The sequence below is a fragment of the Gastrolobium bilobum genome, unplaced genomic scaffold, assembly GCF_033153095.1.
Source record: "Gastrolobium bilobum isolate Gb01-03AN ecotype WA unplaced genomic scaffold, APGP_CSIRO_Gbil_v1 utg28160, whole genome shotgun sequence".
Classification (NCBI taxonomy): Eukaryota; Viridiplantae; Streptophyta; class Magnoliopsida; order Fabales; family Fabaceae; genus Gastrolobium; species Gastrolobium bilobum.
The window spans coordinates 81,966-93,669 of record NW_026900111.1 but is presented as its reverse complement, the minus strand read 5'-3'; the positions used below and the strand labels follow the sequence as shown (position 1 = coordinate 93,669).

The 11,704-nt window shown below is 32.5% G+C and overlaps 1 protein-coding gene across 1 annotated transcript; it reads left to right on the top strand.

Annotated features, from left to right (window-relative positions):
* Positions 1-1,190: 1,190 nt before the first annotated feature.
* LOC133295359 (disease resistance protein Roq1-like) lies at positions 1,191-6,999 on the top strand. The gene is made up of 8 exons (XM_061494189.1): positions 1,191-1,744; positions 1,855-2,947; positions 3,192-3,476; positions 3,584-4,492; positions 4,594-5,252; positions 5,572-5,721; positions 6,402-6,598; positions 6,824-6,999. Exons 1-5 carry the CDS (start codon positions 1,245-1,247, stop codon positions 5,098-5,100), a joined length of 3,294 nt encoding a protein of 1,097 aa, XP_061350173.1. The 5' UTR covers positions 1,191-1,244; the 3' UTR covers positions 5,101-5,252; positions 5,572-5,721; positions 6,402-6,598; positions 6,824-6,999.
* The last annotated feature ends 4,705 nt before the right edge of the window (positions 7,000-11,704 follow it).

The following is an 11,704-nucleotide window of genomic DNA, read 5'->3' as shown; positions in this document are numbered from 1 at the left end:
AAATTAAAAAATATTTGTAAACGGATCCTTTCCCCATTTAAATTTATTATGATTTGAACTAATTAAAATTAAGAAAAATAAATACACATATAATTTTTTAGCCCGGGCTCAAATTTGAACCCGGCTCCGCCACTAACGCCATGCACACTGACAGGACCATTCGCGTCATGTTGACAAATGTGTTTGACTGCTCTACATCGAAAAAATATTTCATAATAGCTTTCACTTGGAGAAACATTCCTCGTTTCTGAGTAGTACAGTCGTTTTGTCCATAATTTGTTTTCACGTAACCTTTTTAGTAATTTTAACTTCAGAAAGTGTTTTTTATTTTAATATCCATATAATTTTTTGGGAAAAGTGTTTTTCATATATTATATTCAAATGCAAAATAATTTTAATTTTATTAAAAAATTCTTTTAAAATAAAGGATTCGTTTTTTCTGCAGTTGTTGCAGATGCAGATAAGTTATCTGCAGTAAGCCCAATACGGCGTCGTTTTGGGTCGAAAATTATGGTGTTTTTGTAATTTTAATTTATTTCAGGGTTATAATAGTCTTTATATTTATAAATTTTTAAGATTTTAATATCAAAACGATGTCATTTTAAAAATAAATGCAGATAACTTATCTTATCTGCAGTAACTGCAGAAATATTTTTTCCTAAAAACAAATGAGGTATAAAATGTTTTTTCTTTTAAAGTTTATCCAAACGGGTTTAGCTTAAACCAGTTGAATCTCGGTCGATCAATGTTTAGCTCTTTGTTCAAATAGTGAGATAGAATTATATCAGTTTGGAAAAGCTCGACACCTCCTCCTCCACTCGTCTTATTTAATCCATCCCAAGCAAATTTTACCAGAGCACATATTGTAAATATAAATAAATCAGAAAATGAATTCACTCATTATAATAACATATTTAAAGAGTTCACCATATGTCCTTTGGTGTACACCGTAGAATGACCCATTAAAAAATATCATCCTGAAGTCATTTGAGTTGTTAAGACGGTAGAACAAATTACAAACAAAATATTAGTAAAGGAAACTTCGAAGAAGGCAACGAAGTGACTTAAGATATTATTACAAATTACCAAAAGATAAATTAAAATAAAAAAATATTCTTTCGAAGGCAAAGAAGTTAACTCCGCCTGCTGTTTTGTTTACAAGAGGCCAACTTTTGTTTCTTTATTCAATTTACTTTACCAAACTGTGTTTCTAAACTTCTCTAGTTTCAGAACGGTGAGCAATCATGGCAAGGCAAGAATCATTGTTGCCCTCTTCTTCCTTTAGCTTTGGATGGAAATACGATGTGTTTCTCAGCTTCAGAGGAGAAGATACTCGTCACGGTTTCACTGGCTATCTCTACAAAGCTCTTCGTGACAGGGGAATTCACACCTTCATTGATGATGAAGAGCTTCAAAGAGGAGCGGAAATCACACCATCACTTGCCAAGGCAATTGAAGAATCCAGGATTGCCGTCACTGTGTTCTCTAAGAACTATGCTTCTTCTTCATTTTGCTTGAATGAACTTGTCCATATCCTTCACTGTATCAAAGAAAAGGGTCGGTTGGTTTTGCCAGTTTTCTATGACGTTGACCCTTCTCACGTGCGACATCAGAGGGGTAGCTATGAACAAGCAATGGCTAGTCATGAAGAGAGGTTCAAGGACAACAAGGAGAAGCTGCGGAAATGGAGGATGGCTCTGCATCAAGCAGCTAACTTGTCTGGCTTTCATTTTAAACAACAGGGGTACTGTTTTATTTTCGTACGTTTTGTTTCTTTAATTTTCATTTCTCTTATGATTTGGTTTTAATGTTAATATGATTCATTTAGTATCACTTTACTCAATAATTGGTCAGGAATGAGTACGAATATGAGTTTATTGAGAAGATTGCTAAAGTGGTCTCCAACAAGATTAATCGCTCTCCTTTACATGTTGCGGAATATCCAGTTGGATTGGAGTCTAAAGTGCTTAAAATAATCTCTCTTCTCAATGTCGGATCTGATGGAGTCCACATGATAGGGATCCATGGAATTGGTGGCATAGGGAAGACAACCGTTGCTCGAGCAATTTATAATGCTACTGCTGATTCATTTGAAGCTTTGTGTTTTCTTGATAATGTGAGAGAAAATTCAATTAAACATGGATTAGAACATCTCCAAATGACACTTCTTTCTGATTTAGTTGGAGAGAAGGATATTAAGTTATCAAGTGTCAATAAAGGAATTCCAATAATAAAGCATAGGCTCCAGCAGAAGAAGGTTCTTATAGTTCTTGATGATGTTGATAAACGACAGCAATTGCAGGCAACTGTTGGAAAGCCTGATTGGTTTGGTTCTGGTAGCAGAATCATCATTACAACTCGGGACAAGCATTTGCTGAAAAGTCATGAGGTTGAAAGAACGTATGAGGTAGATGGGTTGAATAAAAAAGAAGCTCTTGAATTGCTCTGTCAGAATGCTTTTAGAACTGATAAAATTGATCCTAGTTATGTTGACATTTTAAACCGTGCAGTGACTTATGCTTCTGGACTTCCATTGGCTTTGGAGGTAATAGGTTCCAACTTGTTTGGAAAAAGGATAGAAGAATGGGAATCTGCATTAGATCAGTACAGAAGAATTCCTAATTATGAGATCCAGAACATACTGAAAGTAAGTTTTGATTCTTTGGAGGAAGATCAGAAAAAATTGTTTCTTGATATTGCTTGTTGCTTGAAAGGATATGTTTTGGCATATGTTTATGCTCATCATGATTTTCGCCCAGAATATGGCATTGGAGTGTTGATTGACAAATCTCTCATAAAGATTAATGTATCTGGTCATGTAACATTGCATGACCTGATAGAGGAAATGGGTAAAGAAATTGTCAGACTCGAAGCACCAAGAGAGCTAGGAAAACGTAGTAGATTATGGTTCCCCAATGATATAGTTCAAGTTTTACAAGATAATACAGTAAGATTGATATGGACGCTTTGGTTTTCCAAATTTTACCTTTATATATCTCTTTTGATTATTATGTGCTAGACACCTAGGTTATTATATTTATAAGTCTATTTACAATCTTTTGTTGACAATGTTATTTCACTTTCTGTTGTTCTACATACATATATGTGTGTGTGTGTGTGTGTGTGTGTGTGTGCATGTGTGTGTGTGTGTATGCATGTATTACGGTTGACTTGTGGTTTTGTCTTGAAAGGGAACTAGTAGTATTCAAATCATAATTCTGGAATTCCCAAAATTTGAAGAAGTAGTTGAATGGGATGGAAACGCCTTCAAGAAGATGGAAAACCTCAAAACACTTATTATTAGAAACAGTTGTTTTGCACAAGGTCCCAAACATCTTCCAAATAGTTTGAGAATACTGGAATGGTGGAGATATCCTTCACCATCTTTACCGTCTGATTTTCATCCAGAGAAACTTGTGATACTGAAGTTACCTGAAAGTCGTTCTATTTCAATTGATTTTCTCAAGTCAAATAAGGTAAGTATAATATGTTCCTTTCCTTGGTCTTTTATATCAATATATTCATTCTATTATAATTCATTTGATTCATATTTCTTGTTTTGTTTTCTATTTTTTGGTGGCAGGAGTTTGTGAATATGAGAGTTTTGAATTTTAAAAAATGTGAATGTATTATCGAGATACCTGATGTGTCTGGTGTCCCAAATTTAGAAGAATTATCATTTGAAAAATGTTATAATTTAATTAAAATTCACACATCAGTTGGATTCTTGAATAAACTTAAATTCTTGAACGCTGATTATTGTGAGAAGTTAAGGAGTTTTCCACCCATCAAGTTGACCTCTCTTAAAAAACTCCAACTTTCATATTGTCCGAGTCTTGAGAATTTTCCAGAAATATTAGGAAAGATGGAAAAAATAACAAGGCTTGGTATCACTGACACTCCCATAAAAGAACTACCATTTTCAATTCAAAATCTCACTCAGCTTGAAAGTCTAGAGCTGAGGCGTTGTGGAGTTCTGCAGTTACCAAGGAGCATTTCGACGATGCGAAAACATCTTTTGTTGATTGTTAGGGAATGTGAGGGATTGCTTTTATCTAAACAGGACGAAGGTGAGGCACAACTCATTTATAGTGTTGACCTTTGGGAATGCAATATATCAGACGAATTCATTCGAAAAGGTCTCCCTTTGTTTGCCAATGTGCAACGGTTAAGCCTATCCAAGTGTAATCTCACAATTCTTCCTGCATGCATCAAAGAATGTTGCTTTTTGACAGAATTTTCTTTACTTTCTTGCGAGAATTTTCGGGAAATTGGAGGGATTCCTCCCAACTTAGAAACATTCTCTGTAGTGAAGTGCACATCCTTGAAAGTTTTAGACCTCACACTATTTCCTGAATGTTTGAAGACACTTGCTTTGGTTGAGTGTGGGAATCTTCAAGAAATTAAGGGGATTTCACCCAACATAAGAACTTTGTATGCAGAAGTCTGCCCATCCTTGACATTCGAGTGTACAAGCATGTTACTGAATGAGGTTCTTCTTTTCTTATGTATTTAATTTGATATTTCATACATTTTATGTTGACTCAAACTATACAAGTGTTGCTAAATGTATGAATATATTATGACTAATAGGAACTGCACGAGAAGGGTGGAGGCAAACTGTTTCTCTTGCCAGAAACAAGGATTCCAGAGTGGTTTGAGCATTGTGTCAGGGGACCGTCAATTTCTTTCTGGTTTCGTAACAAGATCCCTGCGATATCTCTATGTTTTGCTATTCACATTGGATATTATGCCACTTTTCGGCTCAATATTGAAGTCAACGGCATTTCAAAAGACACAGAAGAGGATTTCTATTTGGCTTACAATGCAGGGGATTATACGGTTCTTTCCGATATAAAACAAGATAAATTCTTACTTGACGGAATTTTTTCTGATATAGAAGAAAATAAATGGAATTATGTGGTGTGTACTTTATCAAGCACAGAAGAAACAGTGTTTGTCAAACAAAGTGGAATCCATGTATTCAAACAAGGAAGTCTCATGGAGGACATTCAATTCAGCGATCCACTGTTGCTTAAAGAAGAGCATAGATTGGTGGACATGGCAGACTGTCGGACAATTTATGCAGCACCAAAATAATTTGGCTTGATTGCCTTTTTTGGAAACAATAAAATTGGGAAAGGGCAAAGAGTTGCTTTCATTGCTTCCACCTACAGCATCGAACAATAATATGAATTGGCATTCAAATTCAATGGTATCAAAGCTGAGAAGTAGCACTCCCAATTTCCAAGGTAAATATACATTTGTGTCATTTCTTTCTTGGTATGCTTTCACTATTTCCGAATTTACTTGCCCTATATATTTTTCTTCTCAACGATTACCAGGGCTAGAACGCTAACGTGGTGCATTATTAATTTTTTCTTGAAGAAAGTATAAATAATTTCAATTAGTTGTTTAAGTAATGTAAGAGATATTGAATTCTATAAGATTATGAATTAGTATGGAAATATAACAAAATAATATTTGCAAATTTTGATTTAACTTGTTAGTTTATAAGCTATTTTGGCTTCTTAATTTGGAAAAATTTACTCAACTTTATCATCTCAATAGGCTGTGAAATTGTGTCCATAAAGAGGAAAATAGGTATGTTAAATGTGAACTTGGACAATGCAGCCTGTGAACCTTCTTGTTCTGCACCTTCAAAAGTGGCTTTGAATTCAGCAGCGTCAAACTTTGCTAGGGGTGCTGCCACCGAAGAAGGTAAACAATTTGGGGGTATTTATTTATGAAGAGATTGGATTTTCTAACCATAAGATGCACATTAAGATTCAGATTCATATTTGCTTATTTATTTATTTATTTTGTCAATATTACTATTCAAACAAACAAGCAAGGTCAATTACAATATCAATTCCACAAAAGTTTTCAGTCTCTTGAGAGTTGAGAGTGCCTCACCTTATGTTACCTAACTTAATTTTCCGCGTTACGGAATTTATTCTTTGGGCTAATTTCATATGAAGACAACTGGTACTGTATTGACAACTAGTAAAATAAAAGCGAATTACTAAAATGAACATTTCAGACTTACATTATAGGATTTTTGTTTTATCCTTTAACATAACAGAACAAACTCTCCTACACTCATAACATTTTGTGGGGCCCACACTTTTTAAAACAAAAAAATAAATAAAAAATTAAGGCACGCAAAACGAATCTCTATAACATTACACAATCACTTTTCCTACAACATAACTCTTATAAAACCCTACATTATATTCATCAGAAAAAGGATGATTAGTCAAACTTATAAATTGAATATCTCACCATCTGAACAAAGTTTTTATTTGTATGTCTACCGTTACTAACGCTTCTGTTTTTGTATATTAAAAAATGGCCATTGTGTTGCTTGCATCATCATACTCTAAATTGTCATACTTCAGGAGAATCTTCGCAAAATATTCAGGCCCCAATTCCCCCTTCATCAAGCGGCAAAGTTAGTGGAGAAGAAATACACCTAAAAACGTGTTGCACGGTGTCGCCAACCTCAATTGACGCGTCTTTCAAAAATCAAATTGAGCCAAGTCAAGACGATGTAGAAACAGAAGCATTTTATGCTTCTCTTGAAAGATAAGAACCTGTAAGATTTTCTTAGTTTTCAGCCAAATAGATGTACACACTTAAATGTAAAGCGTGTAAATCAAACTAATCAAAATGGCAAAAAAAAAATATTCCTTGACGAAATATGTGCACGACTTTGAAGATGAAAATATTCATTTTCTTTTCACTTCTTTCCTCTTTATTTGCTTCCTTTCTTTTTCCTGTATGGTGCAGGCATTTAAGAATGTATTGGGTAAATTTGTAGGAGCGAATCTTAGGGGGGTCAGATAAGATGCTTAGTGAAGGAAACTTTATAGATGAATTGGCCCTACAGGTATCTCCGAAGAGCAATTGATGCATATTTGAAATTGGAAGCTTTTCTTTATCCTGATCTATACTTTTTTTCTATTTGTCAGTTGTTTAATTTACAGTTCAGTAGATGACTATCACTAATTTTAACAGTGTTGTATGCACATTATCTGATTAATGCATTGAGTTGAATGTAACTTAAAACAGATTGAAATTTTATTTAGTTGATTCTCTAGCTCCACGATTCATGTTTCCTTACCAAGATAAAAAATTGTCAATCCGGACTAGCTAAACTAGCTTGTTATACCAAAATGAAGGACCCTTGGTGAAAATTAAGTTTTCTTACTCGAAAATCTTTATGTTTAACCACAAGGAGGGACAACTATAAATATGCGTGAAAGAAAGGTGGTCTGATCTGATACCAGGACTAGATCAGTGACCTGTTCTAGTTTAGCAAGTTGGACAAAAATATTGGTATAGTAACACTACTCCAAATGAAGAGGCCAGGGAAGCACTGAAAATAGTATAAGACTCATCTCCAATGATGCTTCAGTTTTTCTGCATACTGAGGAATTATGTAGTATCTTGAAAACTAGGAATATGAGGATAAATGAGAACATTGATCTCAGAAGCTTGAGTTGCTGAGAGCTGATAAATTAGAAGTTGATCTGGAAAATAACATGAACCACTTCAGGGAACTTGTAGGAGCTGCTTCAGAAGTTCACCTGTATGGAAGAGCAAATCGTTGCTATAAAAGCTAACATCCCTGCCTCTCAAACGGTTTTAAGAACATTGATTCATAAGAGAAGGAAAGATATCTTTGAGGAAGGAAAGTCACTAACTCAAATGGTTAATGCCCTGTGCATAAATAATTTGGTTACAGGTTTTTGAAGTCTTTTTGTTGTTAATTTAGTAGTTGTGTGACACAATTTTGTACTAATTTTAAAGATTAATTAAATTCTGGTTATTTGCAAGGCTAGTTTACCATGAAACAATTTCCCTAACATGATGTGGTTATATTTATCCTTACGAGTATTGAAAATTTATCCCTACATATGATAGATTGCTAAACTAACAACTGACAGGAATTGCCACCGAAGCTTTGTGGCTTCAGAACAAGTTCCCTGTCACATCTCTCTGTTATGTATTTTGTCATTTTCTCCCAGATACGTTTTACCCTTAATTGGATGAAAAAAGTGAATAAAGGAATAAAGTGAATAAAGTGTCTCGTTAACTAAAGGAATTACTTCCGGTTCTTGCCAGCTGCTGGTCATATATTTTAATTGGATGAAAAACAGTTAAAATTTGAAGATTGTTGCTTGTTAATTATTAGGGAAAAGTTGAAAAATTCCCCAATGAAAAGAGCCAATTTTGAAAAGACTAGAGGAGGTTTTGAGGGGATACCACAAGAGGAGGAGATTTAAATGTTCATGTTGATAAAAGCAATGGAAGTTTTGGTAGAATTCAAGGAGGTTTTGGTTATGGAACGAGAAATGAAACTAGAGAAGATATCTTGAACGTTGCACTAGCCTACGATTTGATCCTAGCGAACACTTTTTTTTGAAAAAGGGAGTCACATCTAATCACATATCATAGTGGCCAAAATCGTAGTCAGATTGATTTCTTTATGGCTAGAAGAGAAGATAGAACCTCTTGTGTTGACTGTAAGGTCTTCCCTAACGAGTGTGTCGCTATGCAACATAAGTTGGTAGTACTAGAGATTCGGTTCAACAAAGTACGTAAAATGAGGAAGAGCGCTCAGAACCCAAGGATAAGATGGTGAAAGCTAAAGGAGGAAAAACAGAGAGAGTTCAATGAAAGAATGTTGCATGAAGGACCATGGGAGTTTGATGGAGGAGCAAATGAAATATGAAATGAGATGACTACGTGTATTCAAAATAAGGGAAGGAGGGTGTTGGGTGAAAGCTAAGGAAATAGTTTTCATACAAAGAAAACATGGTGGTGGAATGGAGAGGTGCAGGAGGCAATTAAACAGAAGAATGAATGCTTTATATCTTTGCATAAAAGTCCCAATGATAATAACTTGCAAAATTTTAGATTGGCGAGAAAAAATGCAAAGAAAGTAGTGTGGGAAGGTAGAGGCAAGGTTTTCACCGATTTGTATAAAAATCTTGGGAGCAAGGATGGTTAAAAAGGAATATATAAACTTCCGAAAATGAGGGTTAAGAAAAGTAAAGACCTCACCCAAGTTAGATACATCATGAATGAAAATCAAAAACTTTTGGTGAGAGATGAAGATGTAAATGAAAGATGGATGAACTACTTTAACAAGCTGTTTAATGGAGATGGCGATAAAAGCGAGGTGGACTTGGAGGACGCTTATGATGATTTGAATAGAAGATTTGTGCGTAGAATCAATACACATGAAGTTAGGGAGGCTTTAAAGAGGATGCAAACTAATAAAGTCTTGGGACCCGATAGTGTCCCTATTGAAGTGTGGAAAGGCCTGGGAGATGTGGCAATAAAATGGTTGACCAATCTTTTCAATAAGATTTTTCAGACAAATAAGATGTCTGATGCATGGAGGAAAAGTATGTTTGTGCCTATGTTCTGGATGGTCTTTTTTTAGTCATTTTTTTTTTCATCTCCCCCCTTCTTCTTCCCCCTTCTTTTTTCCTTTATATCTTTTCTCCTTCCCCATCTTCTTTTTCCTCTTCTTCTCCTTTTTTTATTTTATTTTTTACACCCGTTTTATTTTTATTTTTATATTTATATATATTATTGTTATTATTTTAACTATTTTTATGTTTATTTTTATTTTTATCCCTTCATACCTTTTATTTGGGTTCATCTACCACCGAACTAAATATGTTATTGATGTTGATGTTGATTTTGCTTTGAATTACTTATACAGTTATACTTTTTTTTAAACATTTATCCCCTTAGGGTTTTTTCATCCAAGTCTATCCTTAACATTATTATAAACTTAATTAATTTATCTATTTTACTCTTTTTAGAGCAAGTAAATATATTTATGACAAAAAAATAAAAAAAATAATATTTACAGAAAAAATAAAAAATAAAAAAAAGTAAAGAAAAATTAAAATGAAATATGTTTGAAACTTATGACAAAGACAAAAAGTAATAGTGTTTACCCAAAAAAAATGAAAATAGCCTACATACACGTCAATAAGTAGTAGCGTTGCTAGGATACCCAAAAAAATATATATATAAGTAGTAGCGTTGCTGATAATGGATGATTTTGCAATTGCTTAAAGACGGAAAATAAAAATAAAAATAATGTGCACTTAGTAACCAGTTTTTCTTTTAAACTGACCATATTTGGATTTTTTTTTTTTTTAAACTTTCTTAGTGCCTGGATCCTTTTTTTTTTTTACGTAGCTACTTTGGCATTTTGAGACAATTCTACCATAGTCACTACCTATTTCAACTACTTTGGTCAAATACCTTAATCCAAAAATAAGAAAGAGGGATGCCGCTAATAAATTGTTAGACCTTTATTTTAAATATTTCATCTATTCTTAAATAAATATTTAATATTAATATCACCAATGGATAGTAAACTCATGTTATTTAACGAAAATCAAACATAAAATTTTATAATAAGAACGCTAAAATGAAAATATCAAAAAAATAAATTATTAACATTTTTATATAAGTAATAACACATTTCTATGATCATGGTGTACATTAATGAAAAATAAATAAATATTTATTAATGTTTTAATATTTAAAATTTTAATTTTTATATATGTTTTAACTCATTTTTTCTAAAACATTATAGTTTATAAAATATAATGTTTTAATATATAACTTTTTAATTTTTATATGTTTTAACTCATTTTTTATAACATATTATTAAACAAGTTTTATAACAATATTTTATAAAAAAAATGAGTTAGAAAATTTATAAAAATTAAAAAATTATATATAAATTTTTAAATTATATACTAAAACATTGTATTTTATAAACCATAATGTTTTACAAAAAAAGAGTTAAAACATATATAAAAATTAAAAAAATGATATATTATATTTTATAAAATATTATTAATCTATTAAAACATTATTAAATATTTATTTATTTTTCGTTAATGTACACCATGATTTTAGAGATGTGTTATTACTTATATAAAATTGTAAATAATTTATTTTTTTTGATATTTTCATTTTAACATTCTTATTGTAAAATTTTATGTTTGATTTCCATTAAATAACATGAGTTTACTATCCATTAGTGATGTTAATATTAAATTTTTATTTAAGAATAGATAAAATATTTAAAATAGAGGGTCCAGTAATTTATTAACGGCATCCCTCTTTCTTATTTGTGAATTATTAAGCTTCATTAGAAGGAAAAAACTTTACATTTGACCAAAGTAGTTGAATTAGGTAGCGACTATGATAGAATTATCTAAAAAAGAACGAGAAAAGTTGTCACAAGGCCAAAGTATAAGGTAGCTACTATGGTAAGGCCCTGGTTTTGTCCACTACTATGGGAAAGTAATGGACAGATGTGACAATTCAACCAAAGTCGCTACATAGGGTAGCGACTTTGGTATACTCAGGCCAAATCAGGCTTCTTACGTATTTGTATGGCTAACACGTGGCTTTCCATAATCGCTACATAACTCAACGACTATGGTGTCGTGGCAGTTTGGTGTATTTTTTCCCGTTTGGCATTCTGGTATATTATATATATTTTTGTGGTTGTACGGTCAATGTCCCTTTTTAAAACTATTATATGATTTTCTTGAATTGTGTGTTTTTTTAAATGAAGAACTATAAAGATAGAGAGAGAAATAATTTTCTTGAACTATGTGCTTTTAACCTAAAAGTTTTATGTAATTACCAA

Coding starts and splice junctions, on each gene's coding strand:
- LOC133295359 (XM_061494189.1), top strand. CDS start 1,245: ATGGCAAGGCAAGAATCATTGTTGCCCTCTTCTTCCTTTAGCTTTGGA. Junction 2,948..3,191: donor AAGTTTTACAAGATAATACA/GTAAGATTGATA, acceptor TTGTCTTGAAAG/GGAACTAGTAGTATTCAAAT. Junction 4,493..4,593: donor CAAGCATGTTACTGAATGAG/GTTCTTCTTTTC, acceptor TATGACTAATAG/GAACTGCACGAGAAGGGTGG.